This window comes from Ammospiza caudacuta, chromosome 18 (assembly GCF_027887145.1).
Source record: "Ammospiza caudacuta isolate bAmmCau1 chromosome 18, bAmmCau1.pri, whole genome shotgun sequence".
NCBI lineage: Eukaryota > Metazoa > Chordata > Aves > Passeriformes > Passerellidae > Ammospiza > Ammospiza caudacuta.
In genome coordinates, this window is record NC_080610.1 from 14,346,474 (window position 1) to 14,372,291 (window position 25,818).

Genomic DNA, 25,818 nt, shown 5'->3' on the forward strand with positions numbered 1-25,818 from the left:
CTTGTACACATTTCCCTCCACTCAGGAAACAAGAATAGCTAAAGGCACAAGACTGTACAAGAGGTGAATTAATCTCTGATCACAGCTAGCTGAGAGCTCAAGCTCTGGAAGAGTAAAACCAGAGGTTCATAATCTTTTTGCAGAGTTTAGAAGCAGAGGAGAAGTTGACTGAATTTTCTAAAAAATAAATAAGTATGAAGAAATTGTTATCTGCTTTGGCTGTTCCATGGGCAAAATCCCATGGATAAATTATGCAGTGAGAATGATGTGCTTGGCTTTAGATATAAATGCCAGACAAAGCAGAATGCTGAAGTGACCTGGATGCTGAATTTCTGCAGAATTTCATTCCCTGGGCTGTGGGTAGGTGAGCAGTACTGGATGTAATAAGATCTGACTTGAACTTGAGCTGCAGTGGTGATGTTTCCACACAGAGGTTTAGAGGTGATGCCACAAAGCAGAAGGTGAGCAGGGCCCTTTTGCTGTCCCTGTCACTGCCCATGATGGCATTTCCAAATGGGCAGATGCTGATGCTGAGCTGCACCCAAATGCTGTGCCCAGGCACGCTGGGCTGTGATAGTGATGTCCTGTGACTCTCATTCAATTTTATAATTTCCCTGTCATTGAGAAAAGAATTAGATCCAGCTTTTTGCCTTCTCCGGCAATCTCAAATCTGGTCTAATTTACTCCTCTTGACTCTTGGAGAGTTTGAAAATGCTGTCAGCTAAATGCTCATTATCTTTTACTGCATTAATACATTGACATGAGTGAACCACACAGCAAGTATGACCTCATCCAGATTTGGGTTTTGCTCAAGAATTTTTATTCTTTGCCTGGAAGTTAATAATTGACTGTGAGCAAGGTAACTGTACTTGGTGCCTCACAGCATGAAAGTCACAATAAGGTTTCACTCTACACACAAATATTTTGACAAGATCTCGTTGAACTGCCTCCTCCAGAGCTATTGGGAATTTTCATTGTGCTTAGAAAATCAAACTCTAAATTGTGAATTGGCAACAGAGAGAGAAACAAACACCCAAGAAGTCCTGGGTGAGGCTCTCTGCTGGCCCCAAGGAGTCATTCTCCACATGTGAGTGACAAGCTGCAGCCTTTGATTGCTGCAGTAACAGAAAAGTGCTACTGGGGGAGGGTTATTTTGTCCTTTCTGACAGCAACTGCCTTAAATTTGTAAAATATGTCAAATGTGTATTCATAAAGTAAAATAATGCATTCAAGCATGAGAAATTATGCTTTGTTCTGGTTCTGGGATGTGCTCGAGCAGGGCTGTTTCAAGGAGCAGGGGAGCAGGTCAGCAATCACACTTGGAATGCAAAGATCTCCCACTCTGTAACAAATTAATGGAGTTGCTTGAGGCTGTTGTCATTCCAAAAATAAAATGTTGAATTAAGTAAAGAAATCTGAGACAAAATAGAAACTTTTGTTCTGGGTATTTTGGGCAGGGGAAAAGAAACAGGCTGTCATTAGAAAGGAAGGATTCGTGTTCTCATGTGCTGTTCCTCGAGAGGCAGACATGAATTGATAATTCAGTGATGTCTGAGCTGCAGAACTTGGCCTGTGTGCTTGCTCCTGGGGCAGCCAGGCAGCACAGACTGCTCTGGAGCCTGCTTAGCACAATGGTGGTTACTGGTGAGAGCAATGCTAAGTGCAGGCTGAAGCCTGGGTTCAGAGAAAAAAGGTCCAGACATCTCTGAACTAATAGTGGGGAATCTGTAAAGCCACGGAGCTTTTATTTAAGGCAGCTAAAAGGCTGCATGCCCTCACAGGTCTGTGTCCTGGAACTTTTGTATTTGTGCTTCAATTTCCCAGTGGGAAATCTCCCTGCTGTAGGCAGGCTGCACAACTTGGGATGATCTCTGTGTGTTTGCAGATGGGGACACAGATCCTGCTGGAGGCAGCTGCACCTCTGGGCTTCACCTAAGGGAAGGATGACTTCTTTCCACAGACCTGAACAGTGCAAAGGCTGAAGCAGGAATTTACACCACTAACAGTGCCCCAAACCAGCGTGGGTAGTCGGTGATGCAGCAGGAATGGGGAGGGAGAGGAGAATTGCTGCCAGTGCTCAGGCTGTGAGCTCAGAGCTGCTGCCCCAGCTGGGTTTGGCTCTGGGTGCCTCTGTGCTGTTTCATCGTGGTCCCCAGCAGGGCACAAACTCCTCCTGGGATTGCAGCCCCAGTGGGATGTGGATGTGGGCTGTGAGACAGAGGATTTTCTCTGCATTCAGGACAGATCTGTGTTGTTAATAACTTTACAGGGGGTTTATTGTAAGCTGCTTTTGTGGTTTCACACAGCTCCCTGTGCCCATCAGCTCGGAGCTCATTGCCTCCAAGAGCTTTGAATCAACAGGGTGGGGAATCCAGTGAAAGCCCATTGTTCTGGAGAAAGGCTTTGGACCAAGCTGCCTGCTTTCTGACAGTGCCTCTGGACAAATTTTAATATCCTGTAATTGTCAGCTCATGCGAGGAATTTTCCAATATCTCAAAGAGAGATGCTTACATGGGGAGAATCACAAGTGCCCTAAAATGAAATACCTGTGTGACCCGTTGGGTGCAGGGATGTAGGACATCTGTAGAATGTAGAACTTCTCATTCCTTTCCTTCATTTTGGGTTTAGGTGTAACACACAAGGCCACTGACTACAGTCACAAGCTGGGGCTTGTAAAGAGAAGCACAGCCAAAAATCTGTGTCCTCCAGAGGCTGAGGGATCAGCCCAAACCAGGGGAGAAATCATTGCCTAGAGGGAAAATGGAAAATGCTGGAGCAGATTTAGGGAAGGATCCCTTTGAAATGACAAAATTGCTCCTTAAAATGGGAATGCAAGACATGCATTCAGCACTGTGTTCCTTTGATTTAATGCTGAACTCAATCTGGAGTTATGGCAACCTGCCTTAGTGATTTGGGGAGCAAAATAGGCTTCCTGGAAATCTGGGAAGAGTCGTTGAGAGGGGCTTTGTGGTTCCTGGAAGGCAGCAGTGCCATGGTTGTGGGGTGCTGTTTGTACCAGCGCCCCTTGCTCCCTGCCCATCCTTTGGGGGTGAGGGCATTCACCCCAGTCCTTTCCTGCTGTGCCAGGGAGGAACTCTGTGAGAAATGGGGACTCACTTTGCTGTCCAACTGTGGCTGCTGAGATCAATATCTGCAGGCAGAGAGTGATTTTAATAAAAGGACTCTCTCCCAGCTTTGCTATCTCCATGACAGATAGACCCCAGCCCACATAAATCCTGCCCTTTCTCCTGTCAGTCTCTTGGCTTTGTGTGACTTGTAGGTGTTTTGACACAGAATACAAATATTTCACACTTAGCTAATGGTTTCGAGCGCATATTTAAAAGATTTACTTTTGCAATCACCTGGTGCCTTTAGTGAATGTGTTTGCCTTGTGAAGCCTCTCTGTTATTTGGAGAATATATCCACACACTCCCATACATGTATTCATTTTCTGTTGTTTATGAAATATCTCTGAGGGAAAATGAGTTTTTCTTTGGATAATGGTAGGAAGCCCTCTCCTAACCATCTTTTTAGCAATGAGAACCTCCAGTGGCTGTGACAAACCTTATTTCTCATGTGCCAGGGGGGATGCACAGGGCTTGTCAGTGCTGGCAGCTGCATTAGCAGCTGTTTCTCCTCTCCAGGTAACCAGAACAAACACCCTGCATGGTTAATCAGGTGTTTTTAAACTTCAGGTGAACTTGCACTAGTAGCTCTGTCCTTCAGTTCCTTCAGCAGATGAATCTGTGACCTTTAGCCACTGCACTAATGCCTCCAATTGTAAGTGGCAGGACAATCACCCTGTTGCTGTTGTATAAGAGATGCAGAGAAACTTGCCAAGAGCAGCCTGTGACTTTTAACCACTGTATGAACAGCCCTGATGGAAACTAAAATGGCAACTTAGGCCAGTGATCAGCCCAGCAGAGCAACCTGAGCCATTGCAGCAGCCACAGTAAATGAGGAAACTCATTTGGGGTGCATTTTTCAGCACCCTCCCTGCTCTGAGTTGGGGCAGCCAGAGCAGCTCTGGTGGTGCCTGCTCCTGTGGCCTGGGCTGTGCTGATCTGGAGACAGAAATTCTGTTCTGGAGGGAGGTGGCACAGGAGCCTCAATGCTGGGGCTGCACGTGTGCCCTGCTGGGCATAAACACAGGGGATAAATGCAGGCTCTGTTCTGATCAACAAGCTGGACCTCCTCCTTCCCACTAATAACGCTGGGAACAATCATCTGCCCAGACAACACAAATAATGAGGTAGTGCCTTAACAAGGCAGCTCCTCAACGCTTTATAAGTGGAGCCTTGTTTCCTTGGAAAAGGATGAATCTCTGATCTGCTGCTCTAAGGGGTTTTATTTTCAGCTAAGTAAAAAGTCAGGGTAAACTTTGCTTATTTGTCTGATGCATTCGCCTCACCCTATTTTGTTTTCTGGACTGTCCTTGTTTAATGTTGTGGCCTCTTCTTTGCAGCTGCTTTGGGGTCACCTGTGGGGTGTTGCAGGTGAGGGAAGGGAAATGGAGAGAGGCTGTGCCAGGTCAGGGCACAGACCCACCTGCCCAGCAGCACCCAGGGGCAGGAGCCTGCAGGAGAGAGCAATCCCAGCCAGTGCTTCCCCTAAATGTGCTCTCAGCACAGCTCCTGCATTGCCCAAGCCTGATTTGGGGAGCAATATTCCCTCTGGAGTCCAGCACTTCACGTTTTCCTTGGCAGCCTAATGGCAATTTTAAGCCTTTTTGTTTTTCTCCAGCTTTCCAAACTTTTGCTGATAGAGAACCCTGAATTAATCCTCAGGCCTTTTGGGTATTGGATTACACTCTGTCCCAGTCCTTTCTGTGACAGCAGTGCGGGAAGTGGCATGGGATGCTAATCCTTCTGTAGCTATTCACTCAGTTGGAGAGGAAAATGCATGAAAGCAAATTGCTAGTCCAAGCTAAATTTAGATTTATTCAGTTGGAGTTAATTATAATCTTTATTTAGTCCCAAGTGATGCCTTCTTATCATACACTTATTATAGCTGAGAAAATTAATTTTTATTCTACCATAAAGGTGAATGTAATAATCTGGGTTCAGGGAAGGGATTACTTTAATAAGATTTATAGGCAGCCTTTCAGACAGCACGGTTTTATTACTATCTGTAGGTGGCCTTGCTGCACATATGTCTTTCAGTATGGGTGACTGTGCAAAATGCAGGCAAGCTCAAAACTCTGGAAAGCACCAGCTCAGAAACTTCACCATCCAACTGAATCTGCTATTGTGTTCCAGAGCACTTGCCTTGTTTGGAACATAATAACACAATTTATGGCTGAATGTGTGGCCTGATCAGGGGTTTCATTCACATGCATGGTTTAATTTTGCACTTAAAAATGTATTTTAGTAGACAAAAGATTTATGAGGCCCGAGATGTGCTTTAAAGCTTTTTTGGAAGCTTTTTTGCTGGGTAAACATAGGCATGTGGTTTCTCTATTACTCCAGCCCATAAAACCAGGTGCCTTAGTTAAACCCCACTGTACAAGGTTCAGAGGGAGCAATAAAAGCCTCTAAAATTTTGGGCAGCAGAAGTTTGACTCACACATTTGGAGATAAGGATGTGAGACATTGTCCCAAGCCAACCAAAGTTAATTAACCTCTCTTCAGTTTTAGATGTTTGGACTAAGTTGGTTTTTTTTCTAATTGCATCTTTTTTCTTGTCTTTCCAAACAAGCTGCTGGTCCAGCAGTGTTTTGCAAAGCAAATCTCTGTCTCCACAAACGTGTAATCAAGATTGAATGGAAGGACTGTGAATTGGTTGCAAGCCCTCCATCAAGTTCTATCCTTACATCAAATTAGGATAAGAGGAAGAGAGAATAAGAAAAGCTTCAAGGGATTTTATCACATTTTCTCAGACTATTATTTTTTATATCTTGACAGCTTTTTGTCTGACTTTTAATGTTAAAAATGTACTGGGAGCAGTTCTTAACTCTTCCTTGCAGTGTCATTTGTATTTTCAAATTGCTCTGTTCCAGCTGGAAACTCTAATTGTCATTATGGCTCTTTTCCTGTGCAGTGGGGTTCACTGGACAGCCAAGTCAGCAGTCAATGACTGAGGCTTGCTTGTGAATGGAAGGCGATGGAATTTTTCCCGCTTCAGTTGGGTGATGGAATTTTACCCCTCAGGGCACTGTGGAGGGTTCTCCTCCTTTTCCTCATGAATGTGAGGCTGAGGAGATGAGTCACAGGATGGGCTGTGAGAGGAGGAAGCAAACAGTACCAAAATCCTCCTTTCCTGGCCGCTGGAGCGCATTCTGAGTGAGTCAGGGAGAGCACAGGGGGGGTTCACCCCCAGCTCCTCACCCAGCCCAGCCCCAGCCCCCTCACAGCGCTCAGAGGGTGAGTAAACCCGTAGCAGACTTGCACACTGCAGTCATCCTCCTCCTTTCCTCCTGCCAGCCCCACGAGTCAGAGTTTTCCTTCCCAGCTGTGGCCAATTCACCTTGGGCAAGCTCTCATGGCAGCATCCCTGGCAGTCTGAGAGGAACTGACCCACACAGCTGGTCCAGAATGAAATATTCTCCTGCAATTTATGAGTTCCAGATTAGCTTTCCTTGCGTACGCACCCTATTCTGGGGTGCAGTGTGTTTTCATTTGAGGCCAACGCCTGCAATTCCAGAACAAAATCATTATTATGAACAGAGCCATTTTTATAGTGGGATAATGTACATGTGTAGTTTGATCTTTATGGGGTTTCAGGGAGGGCTGGTGGGAGGGGCTGGTGATTTTTCTCCTGTACAGACAAGCCATTGATTGCCTCTGTGAGTCATGGATAACATCACAGCACTTACTGGCACCACACTACTTGAAATGATTCCTCTTTTACAGAGAGGAGTGTCTGTATGAGCTCGCTCTACAGTTCTGATGATGCTGCAGGAAAGAAGAATTTTAACATTTTCACAGTTTTGCCACAGGTGCAGGGTTGGCTTCTTGTTTGTTTTCAGAGAAAAAGGATATTGAAAGAGTTGCAATTTTAAACAGTTGTTGTTCCTTGCACCTTCAGCTTCAGAATTACTGATGGCTTATGGAAGACTTGGCTCCTGTTAAATAGTTTGCTAAAGCAGAGAGAATATTTAGATGTGAAATTTGGATTTATGTTCCATCAGGAGCTATTTTCCTTTTTAGCTAGAAAATGATGGTTTTAAGACTTTCCTCTTACTACATATTAAATAGATGCATTGTTGCTAACACTGACCTGCCACTGCCACCACTATCTTCCAACAGGATACTTGTACTTGTTTTGTTTCTTATTAAAAAGTACGAAATCTAAAAATTCAATAAGGATTCAATGAAATCTTGAGCTCCATGAATGGCAGATTTTTGCTGCACAGTCTGTCCTGCAGCTGTGGCTTTGCTCCTCTTTCAGTCCTGTGCTGCTTTTTGTGGTGCCAGTCCAGGGTCAAGGGAGATTAAAACCAAGAACGGTGGATAATTTTATGATTAGATAAAAAATGCTCAAGAGAACAGAACAGGAGCTTTGTTTGAGGCCTGAGCTGGGCAGGGCAAGGACCAGGAAGGGGCACCTGTGATGCTCAGCACTGCATTGCCTGCTGCTTTCCTCCCTCTGTGCCTCAGAACATCACAGGGAGTTTTCTTTCCTGTGCTCTGAGTTGGCAGCGTGAGCTGGGCTGTGAGGATACTGCCCAGCTCTGGAGGGAAGGATTTTAACATAAAATTGCAGTGCTGATGCTTTACAAGCTGACCTGTTGCTCTAGGGGTCAGTAGTTCCTCAAGCCGAGTGAGTGTCTTGGCAAAGCGCCTGCAGAGAATCTGTTAAAGGGAAGAGTTTTTCCAAAATTCCAACTCAATATCTCAATTCACATCCCCCAGTGTGTTTTCTGCACACGTCTCCCCTCAGCACCCCCAGTGCCCAGAGACTGTTCTGTCTGAGAAAGCTCTGGGGAGGCTCATTTGGTCTCCATTTACTTTTCCTCAGCTCTTGCTCCCTTTTGGTACCTAATTAGAACTAAGCCACGTTCTGCTCTAATGTTCTGCCCTCTTTGATCTTGCTGGAGTGCTTATTAAAGGAGCAGGTGATTTTTCCATGGCATTATTGCACACCAGAAAGCTCCAGATGTGTCTGGTTTCTGATTGTTGCTCTGAGGAGATTGATGCTTGGTGCTGATGTGCTGAATTAAAAAGGAGGGGTGCTGGCCTGCCATCGTATGAAGTATTTCTTTTTAGGTCTTCCTACAGCATCATAAAATGCTGCTAAATTCAGATATCATATTTTGTTGCAGGCTGGTTCTAGGACAAAGCCCAGCCCTGTCGACTGATGTTTATGGCTTCCCATATAAGCCTTCAGACAAAATTTGTATCTCATTTTGCTTGAGTTACAGCAGGATGATATCCCGGTGCTCACACCAGTTCTGAGCTGAGGCACTGAGAAGTTGCCACTGTAATGAAATGGAGGAAAGGGAGAAACATCCCTTTTAAACTTCCTGTAAGTCACTGCTTGAGAGAGATAAAATATCTGCATAAAGCCTGTGTGGGAGTCCTGTAATGTAAACACAAATGCATTTAAGCCTTGTCTTGTTTCTGGTTTGTAACTGCCTCAGTGTTTAAATCTCCTCTGCAGGCCGGTGTGCCTTGGGAGGAGATTTAGCTCCTGCTCCAGGAATCAGAGGGCACTCTTGCTGCTCTGGCTCCTTGCTTATCTGCTTGGCTGCTTATCTGTATGGCTGTAAAGTTTTCATGTTGAATGCAACTTCTCAAAAGCCTTGCTTTCAAATGGAGTTCAATTTATTTACAATTAATCCAGAAAGAGGCTTGTCTGCATTTGAATTTATAGCACAGAAAAAATACTCTTCCTTGTATTCTGCCTCAGCTTTCCCAGGACGAAAGTTCACTTTCTGCTCCTGAGTTGGGAAGTTGCACAATGGCAGAACATGTCCAAGTGCCCTGTAAATAAACCACAGAGCAGAAATGGGGCTGCTAAAGCATCCCTTGGTGACTTTCTGCCCATCATCCACATGGGGAGGGAAAATGTGGCAGGGAAGGACCAAGGTCAGTTTTCCTCATGAGAAAATCAGTTGTCCCGTGTGTGATGCCGCTGCCAGTTTCTCATTATCTGGGTTTCTGCATTTCACCATGGGCTGTGCTGGTGACTTCCAGAGCTGGGCTGATGTTTATGATGAGAGCAAGGCAGGGCACATTTCCATTTGCCTGTGAAGCTGAGAGGAAGCCCTGAACTGATCCCCAGGTGCAGTGCTGAGAGAGGAGATTGCTGGCAGAGTGTTTCCTGCTGAGAATTTTTTTTTTTTTTGCTGCTTTTTGTATATTTTTTCATGTTTACTCGTTCCCACAAAGAATATTTCAATGGCTGAAAAAACCTCCTTGACACAAGTAAATATACAGCAAAAGTTAAGGCAAAAGTATTGTGGTGAAATGAGAGGCATTTAAACGAGTGTAGATAATATCAGACTATCAAAAACAAATGACCAGAATTTCAACTGAGAACAAGAGTGGAGCAAAGTCAAATGGATGGGATTTGCCCTAGAATCTGTCTTTGATAAATGTAGGCTTTAAAAATACACAACCTGAAAAAAAAAATAGCTTTAATATTAGAGCTTTTATCTCTGCTAAGTCGTGGCTGCAGGAATCTGAGTCATCTGGCTTGAGCAGGTGTAATTGTTTGTGTGCAGTGTATCTGCTCTGGGCAGCCCTGACAAACAGTGAAATCAGCACTCAGCTCCAGAGGGACAATGAGAGCTTTGACCTCAGGCTCTGTCACTGTGCCTTTGTTATCTCTGAGCGTTATGGAACTGCTGCATTTTAATTCCTTGGTTTCTGTTTGTTTCCTCTGAGCAGTCCCAGGAGCTCGGATTCACCGGCTTTTTGTTAGTTATGAATTGTTAGTTTGAAAGAGCCACTGTTTCTGGTAGGATCACAGCCCACACTGAATATATCTCACTATTAATTAGAGACCAGCCCAAACCCAAGATGTCTGTTTGATCCCTCCCTCCCTCTGGAATCTTTTCTTTCCTGGGAAAAATTGCTCAGTGCTGGCTGGAGGATTGACCATTGTGTTGTAGAGAAACTTCTGTGGTTTCCAAATGTGTTTTATTCTCCTCAGGAATTAAACCCAAAAATCCTTCTAAGTGTCTGAGATCCTTCTGTGTGTAAAGGATTTCTCCTTCTCTCAAGTTCACTCTTGCCTGTAAGTCCATCCCACTGAGATCTCAATCAAACCCCATATATTTTATCGTGAAAAGTTTTGGTTTCAGGAACATGAAGCTTTTATCAGGTTCTCACTAATCTCCAAGCTGCTGACCTGGCAGAATGGATTGGGAGTGATGCAGATGTTCAACCCCCATTGCTTTGTGTGTTAGTGACGGTAGATTAAAGGAAATGTTCCATTTTTACTGCTTAAACTGTTCTGTTTTACTGCTACTAATATTCAATATGTCAGTTCCTTTGGCACATTGAAACATGGGTGAGGAGAAGCTGAAAGTTTGAGCTGATGATAAAAGGAAAAAACAAAATAGACTGCCAGTAAAAAGTTTGGGAAGTTAGTTTGGGATCTGGCCAATCGATCCTCTCTTGGTGGTACCAGTATTGGATTTTTTGATTAATGGCTTTAAGCAGCTAACAGGCTGGGGAAGGTGGGAAGGGAGCTGCACAGCTGGTGCACTGTTCCAGCCTGAGCTGTGAACACGAGTGTTGTCCATGGTACCTGTGTCAGATTGTTCTGGAACTGTGGCCAGCAGGGCTGATCTCCTGCAATCCATTGCTTTTGTCAGAAGCTGAGGCCTTGCTGAGCAAACATCTGAGTTTTTTCTGTTTCCTTTTCTCTTTGGCTGCAGTGGTGGAGAGCCGAGGAGGGATCATGGACAGCATCCAGAGATTCTCCAACCTGCCAACCTATCTCCCTGCAAACCCCCACATCTCCAATGCTGATACTTTCTTCTTCCTCAAGGAAGCCAACCAGGATATCATGAGGAACTCCAGTTTGCAGTCCAGGGTGGATTCATTCTTTATATACAAAGCCAAACAGCCACCTGTCCTAAATGCCACGTACGGACCCTTTTCTGTTGAACAACCCGTTCCCTTGGACCTCATGCTGACTTCTGCATCTTTTGGTTTCACAAATAAATTCACTTTTAATTGGAAATTAAAATCCCACATAATCAACAGCTCAATCTATTCCAACAAACCCAAAATACAGACCCTGTTCTATATAGCAGGGAAGGACTGGGATGACTACGACTCTGAGGAGATGCTGCCTTGTGTGAAGATGTTTGCTTTCCTGGAGTCCAGAGAAGTGGTGGCCAGCTGCAGATTGACAGGCCACCTGGGATTATGTGTGGTGGAGCTGGAATTGTCTCCCAGCTGGTTCAGTTCCCCTCCACCCCTGCTTTCAGAGGAAACAGCCTCCCTGGAAGGGATTACTGTGGAGCTCTTCTATAAGATTTATGCAGTGGATGGGGAATGTTCTCCAGAGGATGCAAAATGGGAAAACAATATCCATGCAGGTGAAGAGAATGAGCACCAAGCTTTGTCAGCCATGGAGAGGATTGGTAGCATCGTTGTTTACCCAAATCAGGACAAATTAAAGCAGTCTTCCCTGAGGGTGGATGAAAATATCCTTATTCACTTACCACTCAGCCCGGTCAGAGAGGGGGACATTGTGACCTTCCATGTTTTCCTGGCTGATTACTCGCTAGCAGACCAGTTTGTATTAAGGTAAGAGAATTTTTTAAGTGTTGTATGCAAAACAAAGAGGGGCAAATCAAAACTGGGTGTAAATCTTTGGTTATATTTACTGTATTCATGAGAGAACTGCATTTCCTCTTCAACAGGTGAAAACTATAGATAGTCTGGAATTATCTGTGTGAATTATTATGCTTTTTGGACCATGGACATTGATTTTAAAGTATGGGCTATGAATGTTTGTTTGGTTATTTTTTAATTCTGTTTGCTTCTAGTCATAATTCTGCCTATTAAATTCCGCCTCTGTAACTCAGCTAGGGTAACTGCTGCAATGTGTTTTGCTAAAGAGTTTGCAGGAGGGTTTTCTGTTTCTTTGGTGAAGTTCCCTCTGTTTTTATCGACTTTATCATCATCATCTTTCCAAAATGCATGGCCTACATCCTGCACAGGTCAAACGTGGTGAGAACTCTTGCTGCATTCTACAGAGGGGAGCTGAGGAAATGAGCTCAGCCTGTGTAGGGATCCTTTGGCAGAGCCAGGATTTGGGGCTAAACTTTGCAAGTTGTCTTCAGTTTTCCTGTAAGATCAGCCCTTTCTGCTTCTTCAGGCTTTTGACTGCTAGTTTCATGGCCCATTTTTGTTTTAAGTCTGGGGACTCTCTGTTGACCTTTCCCTGTGAATCTGCCTGTAATAGGAGAACTCAGGCATTTCAAACCACCCCGAGGGTTAGTGCTGCGTATTTGTTCTGTCCTTAGCTGTCAGACTCGGCTCGGAGCTGCACAGGGACCAAATTCAGAGAGAAATGTGAGCCAAACTGGGGGAACAAAAGGGCCAAAAGGTAATTGGAAAGTGTCATCTGCTGTAAGGATGTGGGACTCTCGGGAAGGGGAAACCTCAGAGCAGATTCATTCCTTACTTCCAACTTTTGATCCGAGAAGGATGGGAGCAAAACGTGACAGAAATGCACTTTGGGGACAGATGTTGAGAAAACAGACAGCAAACCTTATGCAGCACTTTCAAATCATTCAGCATTTGTGAAATAGCACATGCATATTAATAAACTTAGAGATTGCTGCCTGAATAGGGACAAATGATTCACAGCACAGCGCTGCTAACGGGGGGAAAGTGTGACAAATATAATGGGGTTTAACCAAACTTGAAAAGGTTTGGATCAGGAAGGGGCTTCCTTTAAACACAACTTATTGGTGCTCTTTGTGGATTTAGTGTTTTTAATTTGTCAAACATGGATTTGGCCAGCATCCACCGGCATGGATGGCCTGGCCTGGCGGAGCAGTCGGGTTTCAGCAGGCGTGTATTGATCCTCGGCGCCATAGCAGAGAGATTATAGAATTTGCCTAAGGCTCTGCAAGGATTTAACATCAGCTCTTAATTCGCAGGGTTTTGTTCTCTTCCCCACACCAGAGATAAAATTCCCAAGGTATTAGAGCCAGCCTAAGACGAGGATGTTTTCTTTCCACTGGAATTTCTAAAATAGCATTTACCTCGTGACAAATGGTGCAAGGGTTGAGTTTTGATATTTCTGCTGGCCAGGAAATAACAAAAAACTCCTTGCAGAGGCACTTTCGAAATGGTGTTTTTCAAAAGCAAAATAGGTCCTGAAGCACTGAGCAATAACTGAGCTGGGTTTTCGGGGGAGCAGAAATTGGGGGAGCAGGCAGATTCCAGGCTGGGGAGCCCCAGGATGACCCACAGGAGCCTGGCTGCTGCTGAGCCCTCACCTGTCCCACAGCCCATGGGGTGTGCATGGCCCCAGCTGCCAGCTGTTCTCCCAACATGTGGAACGTCCATCGCAGCGCTCCTGGGAAGGCAGTCAGGTTTCCATGGGGATTTCCTTCTCTGAAAAGTGCATGGAATCTGTTCATCCCCAGGAAATGCTTCTGGTACAATAAATCAGCATGTTTTACGTGCCCAGAAATATTTCCTTGGAAAATTCACTGCTGGCTCTCTGTAGTCTAGCCTGTCTGGGCTTTTATTTGGCTTTGCTTGCATTGTGCTTTTCATCAGAGAAACTGAAAGTATTTTTATTTACCCTTCATTTGGATGCTGAAAGTGAGAGGCAGAATGCAATTCTGCTGGTGGTTCACCTGCCCTTTAGAATGGGAAGAGAATCTACAACTGTTGCTGTGATTGTGTTGAATGATGTATGTTGGGTCCATGGAGAGATTTTCAGCTGAAGTTTACATGGAAGGCAGGGAATGATGCTGAGGGAAATACAAGCACTACAGTGCCTACATCTCATTTATGCAGCTTCCCTCACCAGCTTTCCCTGGTTTTCTGCTCAATGTTAATGTCTGTGAAAACCCAGAAGGTTCTTCTATACCTAGAATTTCTGTGTGTTATAGCCAGAGAAAAAGACATTGGAGTGAATGTTTGCCTTGGGAAATATATTTTTGCCTAATATAACTGATAGTTTTTAATCATATCTGTTGTAAGTGTAGCAGGGTCTGGCTCATATGAGAGGATAGATCAAACCCAAGTCATTCTCAGCACAGCCTTGAGCTCTGACAGGATGCAAAGGAGCAGATATGCTCAATTTTATGCACTTCTTTACTATTTCATGCTGTGTGGCATAGTGTTTTATTTTATGCTGGATTTTTCCTAGCAGAACTGACTTCAATTCTCATATGGGAGCTGATTCTTTTTTGTTTTGGTGAAATCTGTGATTCTTACCCAAGCTTGGGAGCTGAGAAGCAGCTGGGAGCAGTTCCTGGACTCAGCAATGTGCTGTGCTGAGAGACTCCCCCTGTCAGATCCCCATCCTCCAGCCCTGGCACTGCAGGGTGACACTGCAGCTTGTTTGTGAGCTCCAGCTCTCACTTCCCGTCCCTTCCATCACTCCTAACTGGCTTTGCCTGGCTTGAGCTTGGTTATTTTCATTCAGTAACTTGAATTTCAGGTGGGGTTGGAGCTCTATGGTGCTGTGTTTTAAATAAAATACATTTATTTCTTTTCCTACTGGAGTGCAGCCAGCGTGGCTTGGTGTCAGGGAAGGGCACAGATGTGTCAGGGGGCAGAATTTGGGGACAGAGTGTGCATTCGGTGCCTTTGCTGTGCCTTTGTTGACAGTGATCCGTACATGTGTGTGATGAAATGCTTGTGACACTGGAGATTAATTTGTGGCCTTGCTGGTCTGGTCTGTACTGCAAAATTCACCATCTGGGAAGATAAATTTTGCCCATTATGTTTGGTGGTTTGTCACTAAGCACAGTTTAACTGTAAAGGTAGGTGAAATGGGCTATGTTTGCCATGATTAAACTCTTTTATGGCCACCTTGTTAAAAAAAATAAGGGTAAAAATGAAGGACAGGTTTGAGATTCCAGCAGGACTCATACATACCTCAGTGTCACAAATTTTCAGGGCTTTTTGTCCTTTGATGTGCTGGAGTATCTCTGTTTCCCTCTTCACTAACAAACTTAGATAAAATGTAGTAAATGGGAAAAGAAAAGATGGAAATTGTGACTACAGAAGGGGTAACAGCAACTTGAGTGCTAATTGCTAGACAGAAGAAGTCTCCTGATACATGGAGGAGTTATAAAAGAGACAGGAGAAAACAATTCCTGCTCAACTGGAAGAACAGAAATCTCATCTAATAGCACTGGGAATGGCTTCTATTGTTTCTGTGGTGTTTGTTATTATTTAACTCCGTCTTGAGACTCAGAGGATGAATTGAAAAGAAAAATGGGAGTCAATTTGTACAGCAGGAGAACGTTTAATGAAATAAATGGACAATTGCCCCTTGGTTATAGGGAAGAAATGAGGACACTCTCTTTAGGAGTAAACAATGGATTTTTGGATTGTTCTCCAAGTCTCCCCATCTGAGCTGTCAGTGGGGATGTGCTGCCCCTGAAAGCTGAGCATTAACAGCAAACATCACACACAAAATGTGGGTTTGCTGGCATCCCTCACCCTCCCCAACAGCAAGGAGCCATCCTTCTTTGTGTCTGCAAAGAATGGAGCTGGAAATGGGAGAAATTTCAGGGTAACAGCGAGGAAACAGGTCATGAACCCAATCCAAGGTGTTACACACACCAGGAGACCCTTCCCGATTGGTCTCACTAGGCAAAATGATATTAAGGATTTATATTAATAAACATATATCCATATGGAGGAGGTGATGTCTCCTGCTAAGGAATAAAAATTGCACAGACCATTAAAAGTGACTTACAAGGCTTCTGTGTTAATAATGAAAGATCTGGAGAAGTCTGAGCAGTCGTCTAGAAGGCCAGAAAAAGATCATTAAGAGGATGTCTCCTGCCAATAGCTGCCAAGAGCAAACAAGGGAGAGAAAACAGAAGGTTTTGGATCCGGAAATGCATAGAAAATGAGAGTACAGGCTGTGGGGAATGCAGCCTGGCTGCCTATGAGGAGGAGGCTCCACATGGCCTTCATCCCTCCCAAGCAAGCTGCTGGGAATGGGGAGCTCTGTCACTGGGGAGAGAAAGAAATGATTCACGGGAACATCACCGAAGGATGAACATTCAGCAGAAATCAGTGTTGAGAAAGGAAAAAAAATGTAAAAATGCTCTTCTGAAATCTGAAATGCTGGTTCAGATTTAGAAATAATCACAGAAATAAACCATTATGGGTGGATTGGGAATAATTTGGGTTTGAGTCCAAAATTTTATAGACCCAGGATGAATGCTGAAATTTTTGGTTTCTCTTTCCTCTCTGAATGTACATGGAACTAAATGTAAATATGAAATAGTGATACATAATGTTAATAAAAATATCAAGCACTGCTAAGTCTGGAAATGCCAGATCTGTCTGTGCAACCTTTCTGCAGTCCCCAAGTACTTCTGCACTATTTCATATTCCTCCAAGACAGATTCACACTGTTTCATTTTTCCAGATCTCCTGCTTCACTTGATGCCTATATTGTCTTCCTCCCACTATTTTATTTTCTTTTTGTTACTGAATGGAAAGGGAGTAATATCCTTTCAGGACACTCCAATGAGGCCTGGGGGAGCTGTCACCAGAATGGTTTTTTTGGCTTGAATGAACCATTTCTATAAATCCTCTTTCAGAAAAGGTTGAAACATTCTTTCATTTTTCCTATTTCTGTTTGAGACCGGCTTGTGGCCCAGAAAAATTGGCTGCAGCTGATGAAAACCTGACATGATGGTATGGAGTAACAAATTTCACAAGGATGCTGTATGAAGTACTTAGACCTGAATCTCTCTTGGCTAAAGGGAAAAAGGATTTTTTTCCCTGGGAGCTGCTGGATCCATATCCATGAACCAGCCTGGAAATCATTGTGCCACCCTGGCAGCTTCTCTGTGCTCCTCACGTGCCTTAAGATAACCTCCTCTGCCCCAGAAACCACCCCCTCATACTGCCTTAAAACCAGCTCAAAATGACAAGAAAAAATAACTCCTCCTTAGAGCTGGAGCAATTCTAAAAGCAGGGAATAAATGGCCCAGTGAGTCCTGAAAGAGCCTGCAAGACTACAGTCAATAAAGCTTTTTAATGGAATTTTAGATAAAGGTCAACTATGTGCTGCAATAATCAGCTGTCCATGATCACTGCTCAGCAGCTCCAGTGACAGAGAGAGGCCCTGGGAATTGTTGGGTATTGGCTTGGAAGCGCTTCCAGATGGGATTGCAGCCTCGTGGTGATAAAACAGGGCTTTAATTGAGATGTTTCCTGATGGAAACGCCTGTTTTCCTGCAGAAGGGGTCCTGGGCCTGCTGCTCTGTGACAAACCAGGCCCCTGGGCTGTGTGGAGGTGCTGATAAGGGCAGGGAGGATGGGGCAGGTCCTGGTGACTGTTCCCACTGTCTGCTCCTCCCTGGGCCTCCACAGCCTTGGCTCTCTTCTTCATGGGAGTGGGGAAATGTTTGTACGAGTTGGAGGGGAGGGTGCATCAAAATGCAGAATTAATTACAAATATTTAACCTGTGCGTGTGTTCCGCCAGTGTTTTTCACTGAAGAGTTTGCCAGTTATTTTTAATTTTGGTGCTTTGGGAATGTTTAATGTGAGTGCTAGAACACTGAGTACAGCTGGAATGAAACAAGGATCCACTTCCCACCGGAGAAGGTGTTTGGTTTGCCTTGAAAGCCTGCTTCTGCTTCCATTCAAGCCCTGAATTCCAGCACCTCAGCTATCTCATTCATCTGCACCTGGGAGCAGTAAGGATCTGGCAGTGTCACATAAATTAATTGGTGTTTCTCACATCCAGAACCATAAAGTAGGAAATAAGAGAGGTGGTTGTTTTTATTTCAAGTTATTTGGTGCAAGAGCAGGTGTCTCACGGCTGCTCTGTGAGTGGGGTCCTGGTGCTGTGTGTCACTGGTGGCTCTGCATCTTGTTTGACAAACAGGGATCGTGAGAGGAGCCCTGGCAGGCCCTTGTGTGCCCATGTCAGCAGGCACTGCTGTGCCCTGCCAGGGGAGGGATGTGAGCAGCAATTCCCATGGACCTGAAGGTGCCAATGCACCACGTGCCCTGACACAAACTCTGCCTTGTTGATGGTAATGGAAAGAGATTTTACATTTCCAAATGGATCGGGCTCTACAAGCTGCTTGTAAGCTGAACCCCGTCTCCAGAAGCTTTGACATGACAGCTCCTGCTAATTAACTGCAGGCAGCTCCTGCCGAGCTCAGGGCCTGCTGCAGGGCCAGGTGTGGGTGTGCAGAGCACTGGGGCAGGGACAGGCTGTGCTTCACCCTCCCCTGTGCTGAGCCTGCCTGGGATGGGGCTGGGGAGCCCTTTGGGTGAGGGGCTGCATCACAGGGACCCCAAAGTTCAGCCTCTGCAGCCAGCTCAGGGCACTGCCACTGCTCTCCTCCAGAACTTGCTTTTGCTGGGGGCTATCCTGTCTTACCTTTGCTGTGATTAATGTTGGTGCAGCTCTGAAATGGGAAGGGAAACCACAGAAGATGGAATTAGAAGTTGAGTTTTGCCTGTGAGCAGCCAGCTCTGAGTTGAGTTACCTCTGTTAATGAACACAAAGCTGCCTTGGGGTGACAAAACTGCTTAAATTCACAGTATCACAAAGGGCAATTTAATGTTTGTCTTACAGCTGTCTTGTTTTTCTTCATCCATTCCTTTTAGTTTTTACCTTGTACTGAGGTTGGGAACACGGGTCAGCAAGGTTCCTGTCTGTGAGTGATCATTTCAAGTTTGGGGCACACTGAGGCTCTCTGCAAACCGTGTGTCCTCATAAACAATCCCCTGGCGGGGAGCTTGGGGGGAGCCTTTGTTTTGGACAATATGCTGAGTAGTCCCTGCTTTGTGCTGCCAGACAATGATGGCATTGATCAGCTTCTTGTACAGCTCTTCATTAGCTGGCAGTGCAGTAAATCACAGTCTTGTTTAAACAAGTCAGACACAACAGTGATTCGCTCCTTGATGCAGTTACTTCTCCTTCTATTCATTACATTCACTCTAATGAATAGTATTAAAAGTAGAAAAATGCCACTACTTTGAAATTTCCTTTTTTCCTGAGATGTTTCAGGCCATGCATTGCTGTCATTTTATCCCGGTAAAAATGAGATTACTCTCCCGTGAAGCTGATGAAGTATTGCTTTGAGGGAGCACATTGATCTCAATTTCTTCATGCTCCGCCTGATGCAACAGAGAGTTGCTTTTGTCCTTGTGTTTACCCATGAGTTTTTGCATGCTCTGATAGAAGAAGGGCACTGTGATAGTTGGCTGGCAGCTCCGGGGAGAAAGGACTCTCAGAAAGAGCAGGAAACCAAATATTGTGAGAAAATTGTCAACATATCTTCTTGTTTTGGGTGCTGCTCCTGCTCCCCATGCAATTTATGTCAATAAAAGACTGGTAAGAAATGGTTTTGGGCAAGGCAGAGCACGGAGCTGTGCTGTGTGAGGTATTTAATGCTTCAAATAGCTGCCACGGCTGCCTTGGATGCTGTACCCGGCCAGGTTATGAAAGAAATCATATTAACAAAGTTATTGGATCCCAGATGAATCCAAAGAGCTGCAGGAGAAGAAAACAGTGACAAATGAGTCTGCCATTCCGAGGCACAGCAAATGGTGCTTACAGTTAAAGCTATTTCACTGCTTGCACCATTCCTGGCAGCCCGGAGCTGCGGGGGCAGCAGTGGCTGTGCCAGGATGGGGAAACCTGGGGCTGGCAGAGCCCCCAGAGCCCCTGGGCCAGTGCTGGGTGGCACTGGGGGCACCATCAGGGGCTCTTCTTGTTCTTTCCAGAGCCGCTCCTGAGCGCTCTGGCTCTCCTCTCCCCCAGCTTTTGGTCTGGCACCAAGCAGTGCTGGCTGTCAGTGCCCTGGGTGCTGCAGTGCTTCACCCTTAGTTGGGGGTTACAACCCCTAAATAAAAGGGAAATATCTCAATTCTCCTCAGGATCCCCAGGGAGATGCTGTGGGTATTCCCAGCAGAGGAGGAGTTGCTCTGAGCAGCAGTATTTCCAGGGATATCCCCTCAGGAGGGTGCTTTTAGGGGAGCCATGCTCACTCAAGCAGCCCCATGTTTGTGGGGCAAACCTGTCACCCTCCCTCTGCCCCAGCATGCTTCCCTTTAAATGGCTCACCAAGACCAAAATGTCCTTCCAGTCCCCCCCACTTCATCCTTCTGAAAAATCTCCTGCCAAGCAAACTTTCTCAGTTCCTTTTTCCTCATTGTGTGGCCCAACCTTTTGTGGTATTGATGAAGGAGCCCTCCAATGCATTTTCACTAAATCCCCATCTCTAATTGTGCTGGTCCTAGAGGAGAACAAGTGGGAAAGGCAGAGAGGCAGAAGTGTGGGAGAGGCAATGCCTTGTTCATGAGCTTTCTCAGCATCTGCTCAAGTTAATGAGGGTCTGGGCAAGAAATGTGCCAAGCAGCCACAGGCAGTACGCACATGAGCACTTTGGTGCAGATCCCTGGTGGAGGATGGTGATAAAATGCACCAAGTGATGCTCGGGGACAAGCTGAAAAGTTTGTCCTGGCCTGGGAGGTGAGAGAGAAGCAGCAGCAGACTGTGAGAATTTGGAGCTGGATCCAATGCATTGAGCTTTGGGTAGTTTTGGATCTGGGAATTTGGCTCTGGCCCATCTCTAATTTAATTTGCCTGGCCAGAGTCTTCTCAGTGCTCCCCAGAAAAGAGGGGTGATTTAATTGACTTCCGTAGAGCTCCTTGGGATTAGTGCCAGCAAAGCCATTGGAATTTGGTTGTGTGAAGGCACAGGGGTGTGAGCCAGTGTCCTGGCTCCGTGTTTCTCTGGGAAATCGGTTAGGGACAGTGGCAGCCACGGTGGGTGGGTGGGCAGGACACAGATGGATAGGGAACGCTCGTGTTTGGAGCTGTGTTTGTAATGGCACACAGCACCACCAGCAGAACACTCCTAACTGTGGCATTTCCTGCCATGGTCATCTCCATAATGTGGTGTAAGTACCTATGCTCCTCAGCTAAGATGACTTTTGACTCGTTTGCCAAAGGTAATAACCCTTTAAAAATAATTTAAACCTTTTCAGAATGATTGCCCTGATGCTCTAGGGACCAGTAGTCCTTTATTTGCCATAGAGCAGCCACAGAATGAATAGCAGCACTGTGGACTCCCTCAAACAGCGACCTTATGTGAGATGTAGCGATTACAGCAATTAAATCCTCTTTGCCAAGGCAACCAGGGCTTTATTTCTAACTGAAGTTACATTTTTTTCCCCCAAATGAATCTCTTCTGCATGCATTATTCATTTTTCTTTGGAACATTTAGCCTGTGCAAATTCCACGAGCTCAAATTCAGTATTATTACTTATTAATTATTGTGTTGAGGTAATGTCTAGGACAGAGTGCCCCAGGGGGTCAGAGGGCACTGGGTTCCCCTGCAGCCAAAAGCCATAGACTTTGTCTTGAGATGGGGGCTGAAAATTGAACAGCATTTGTAGAACCACCCATGAGAGTTTGCATTTGCATTTTGCTTGACTCAAAAATACACATCAAGGAATTTGGGGCATTTTGGTCCAGTGGATTCTTAGGGCAGTACAGTTCTGACCATACCCTTAAATTCTTTGAAGAAGGTTGGTCCTGTCAGCTCAGACATTTGAATCCAGCTGCATTCTTCTCATTGTGGCTCCTGCTTGGAGAAGGGAAGGTCAGTGATCAAAAATAATGGTTAAAGTGCAACATTTTATTTAACAATTTTGGAAATTCTAGCTTAGGACAATCCTTGGAATCCTTTGTTTTTAAGGACATGTGCTAGACTCTCCTTTTAAGACTACGTGAGTTCATTGTCTCTTTCTGATATTACATAAATAGCCTCTTGACTGACAAGGAAATGAAAATGATTCTGTTTAAATCTGTACTGCTCTCCTAAGAAATCTACATTCATTATTCCTGGGATGACTGAAAGATTTACAATAGTTTATAATCTGGTATCATTTCATTCTTCTTCTTGGTATTATTAATCACCTTGTCATGAAACGTCAGGAGAACTTTGTTCAGCTTGCATGATTTGGGCTGAGAAAGCCATCCTTTAATATTAATGTTTCTTAGGAAATTGGGTAGATATCTTTGCATTCTGGGAACCATAAAATGGATGAATGATGTCCTCTGACTAGACATTAGATGCTTACAGGCTGCTGAAGCTGAGGAATGGTTGAAAAAGCCCTGCAGCTGTACCACAGTGGGAAGAAAAATGACCTTGCAGAGCAGATCTGGTTCAGGTCAATGCTTGGTGGTAGCATCTGCAGGCAGGATGGAGTTTGTGGTTCTTCTGGAACTCCACATCAATGGTTGTGCCTCACTGGGGACATGAAACCCAGGGCCCAATTATTTGGTCATTTAAAGATTCTGGGTTGCATTTCCTGAGCCTGGAGGCAGTCAACCAGGATCCTGGCTGGCTTTCAGCTGCAGTAATTACAACTTGCCAGCTCAGATTTTCTCTGCCTCTTAAATCACATCCGCTATTTTTCACTTCCTTTGCTAAACTGCTGTGTCCCCTGTGCTGTTGTTGGTGATAATAGTTCTAATGCTTTGCCTGTTTATGTAACGTTACTTTATCTGTAGTGTCTCACACTGTTTGTACAAGGAACGTCTGTCATTGCTTTCATTTTACAAATCACTGTTTTTATTGCTCGTGTTGCAGCGATACACCTCAAGGAGCAGATGCTCTCCAAAAGGAGGAAGGCAATGCCTCCCCTGCCCTCCAAGTGTTGTTTTCCAGCGAGCAGAAAGCTCCTGCTTCGTCCCTTGGGTGTGTTGGCAGGGCAGGTGGGTTTGGGATGGCACAGAGAGTACCCAGGGATGGCGAGTTGGTGGTGGGCACGGAGGTGCCATCCTGCGGGTGCCCCCCGAGGGGGGATGCCCACCCCTCTGTTGGCAGCCCCGCCGTGTCCCTCTGTCCCGGCACGGCTCCGAGCTCAGGCCAGGAGAGGGCAGAGCGGGCTTGCGCTGCAGCGGGAACCCCGCAGGGGAAGCGCTCGGGAGCCGCTGCCTTTGACCGCGTTCACTGGGCTCTGAGGGGCAGGGAGGAGACGGGGAGCTGACTCCATGTTCCGCAAGGCTTGATTTATTGTGTGATATGCATTATATTGAAACTGTACTAAAAGAATAGAAGAAAGGATTTCATCAGAAGGCTGGCTAAGAATAGAAAAAGAACAATGATAAAAGCTTCTGTCTCGGACAGAGTCCGAGCCAGCTGACTGTGATTGGCCATTAATCAGAAACAACCACATAAGCCCAATCCCAGATGCACCTGTTGCATTCCACAGCAGTAGATAATCATTGTTTACATTTTGTTCCTGAGGCCTCCCAGCTTCTCAGGAGGAAAAATCCTAAGGGAAGGATTTCCATAAAAGATGTCTGTGACACTGCCTTGGTCCAGCTCGGGTGCCCGCTGGGAGCAGAGCCGTGTCCGGGCTGTGATCCCCGCACAGGGCTCAGAGCATCCCTCCCCTAAAATGCCTCCATGGGGGGATGCTCAGGAACTGCTCCATCTGTGCGAGCCCCACAAAGAGCAGTGAAGGCAGCCCAGGGATTATCTCCAGTGAGGAGGGCAGGGCTGTGCACACACACACACACACACACACACACACACACTCTCCCTGGGTGCACCCAGGCTCGGGGCATCGCTCCTGGGATCTGTGCATAAATCACCAACAGGACAGGACTGCTGGGAACGTGCCTTGAGCTGTTTCATTTTCCAGCATCACTCTCATTCCATGGGTATGACAATGGGAAGATGCCACCAGCTCACATCTCAGGCAGCAGACATTGAACTCAATGCTGCAACTCACTTTATAAGTTTTTTGACCAACCACACAAAGCAAAAGCACATTGACAGTATTTATGTCTGTATAGTATATATTCTATATTGACAGTAGTTCTGTCCAACCACTGTAAGCACAGGTACCTTCGGTTAAACAATGCTTGCTTATTTCTAATACAATACCTGCTTGTAAGCCCTTAAACACAATGCACAGAGCTCCATTATTAAGCTTAAAACTTCCTAATATCTTGCTAGATAAACTTTTCTGCGGCTTAGGGAGTTACTCTAGGCAAGCATTAATACACAGACCATTCCTCTATTTGTCCCTGTCTATCTGTCTATCATCCTCTATTTGTCCACATCGGGGCTCATATCTGCAATTTCCTACCCCAAATGAAATGCTGCACTGTGGTTTATCCCCTTCTTTTCCCCCTCCTCCCTTCCTTAAACGCTTTCTGAGAGCTGTTGCATTTTCTCTTTATGAATGTACTGTGCCCTGTGCGAGGTGGATATTGCAAATGCATTTCATAAAGCAAATTTCCCCTCTGCTCTGAAGGTTAAGAAGCTTTAAGTGAGATTGTCTCTTTGCAGAACAGCTTTCTTTTTCAGACTTGAAAAACAATGGAAGTGTAGTTAATGTTCAGCCTGACAGAGTCTTAGCAAACATATTAAGGGTTTCATTTAATAAAATCATATTTCACTTCCATAGACAAGAAGCAGAATAGACTTGAGTCTTTTTTAATGAATAAAGTCCTTAGTAAGGTACTTGCAATCTTTCTTTATGTAAGGCTCATTCTCAGGTTTTTTTTTCTTTTAGGAGCTAGGAAGATTTAGTGCAGCATTTTCTAAATTGTGTCGTGCTTCCTTAGGAACAGAATGTAAAGGGAAATGTATCTTAATGTTAAAGAGACGTGAAACAAAAATGTGGTTTTTCCCCAAAGAAAAGTTAAACATTTGCAAGAAAAATGTTCTTTACGGCAATTTCAATTCTGTTAAAAACACATTTACTGTCAGAAAATAATGGTGCTGGATGAGCTCTAATAATAAACCAATTTGTGTGTACCAGGGGAGTGGACTTTTTCAGCCTTTTGTTGTAAGTCATGCTGCAAGGGCTGCCACTGGGCTACAAGAGCACGGATATTTTCACACTGGGATTTGTGTCTGCTTGAATTATGTGAATAACTCCATTGAAGTACAACTGGGGAACAATTCATCATGTGACTTCTTATTAAAACATTGCTTTTTTACTCCGTTCAGTGATGTTTGAGCAGCTCCATGTATTTTTCTCTCAGATTTCTCTTTTTAATTCTTTTTTTCTTAAATGTTCTGTGTGCACAGTGCCTCTATTGTACAACCCAGAGCACGTGGCAGCAAACTCCTGATTTCTGGGGAGCTGCAGCTCACAAATGCCATTAATGGGCTGCATGTGAGCTGCATTCTGGGGGCTTGCACAGGGCTCCCCTTCCCTTCATCAGCCCATTTGTTGAGATCAGCAGGTGCACCAAAGCATGCAAATTTAAAATTTGCTTTGAGGAAAATGGAGTGGCGTTTTTTGCCCTGAAATGAGCTGTTTCTCTGAACATCGCTGCCAGCTCGCTTGCTTGGGAGGGTATTTGCAGAAATGGAATGCAAAAGTGGTACAAATGCAGCCAAATTGAATACATTTACAGATGTAAAAGGCTCAGGCTTTTGCAGGCTTGTAAGTCTCTTTGGGGTGAGGACTGTCACTCGGTGTGGGTTTATGGAGTTTTGTGTCACAGGTCCCTAAACACATCAGCCCTCAGGTGGGTTTGGTGCTGGTGACAGTGACAATGCTGCTGCCACCTGGCTCAGACACCTGCAGGGCTCCCTCAGCACAGGTACCTGTCATCCTCCCTGGACCCCAGTCAGTCGTGCTTGATAACAGCGTGGAAATTGGATTTGTCATCCAGTAATCCCTCAGTGATCG

At 45.2% G+C, this 25,818-nt stretch overlaps 1 protein-coding gene across 1 annotated transcript in view; it reads left to right on the forward strand.

The window, feature by feature from the left end:
* Positions 1-25,818, forward strand: part of TMEM132B (transmembrane protein 132B) — a 209,404-nt gene that overhangs the window by 47,889 nt on the left and 135,697 nt on the right. Inside the window, exon 2 of the mRNA XM_058816681.1 lies at positions 10,829-11,708. Coding sequence (XP_058672664.1) covers positions 10,829-11,708 — 880 coding nt within the window. The remainder of the gene's footprint in view (positions 1-10,828; positions 11,709-25,818) is intronic.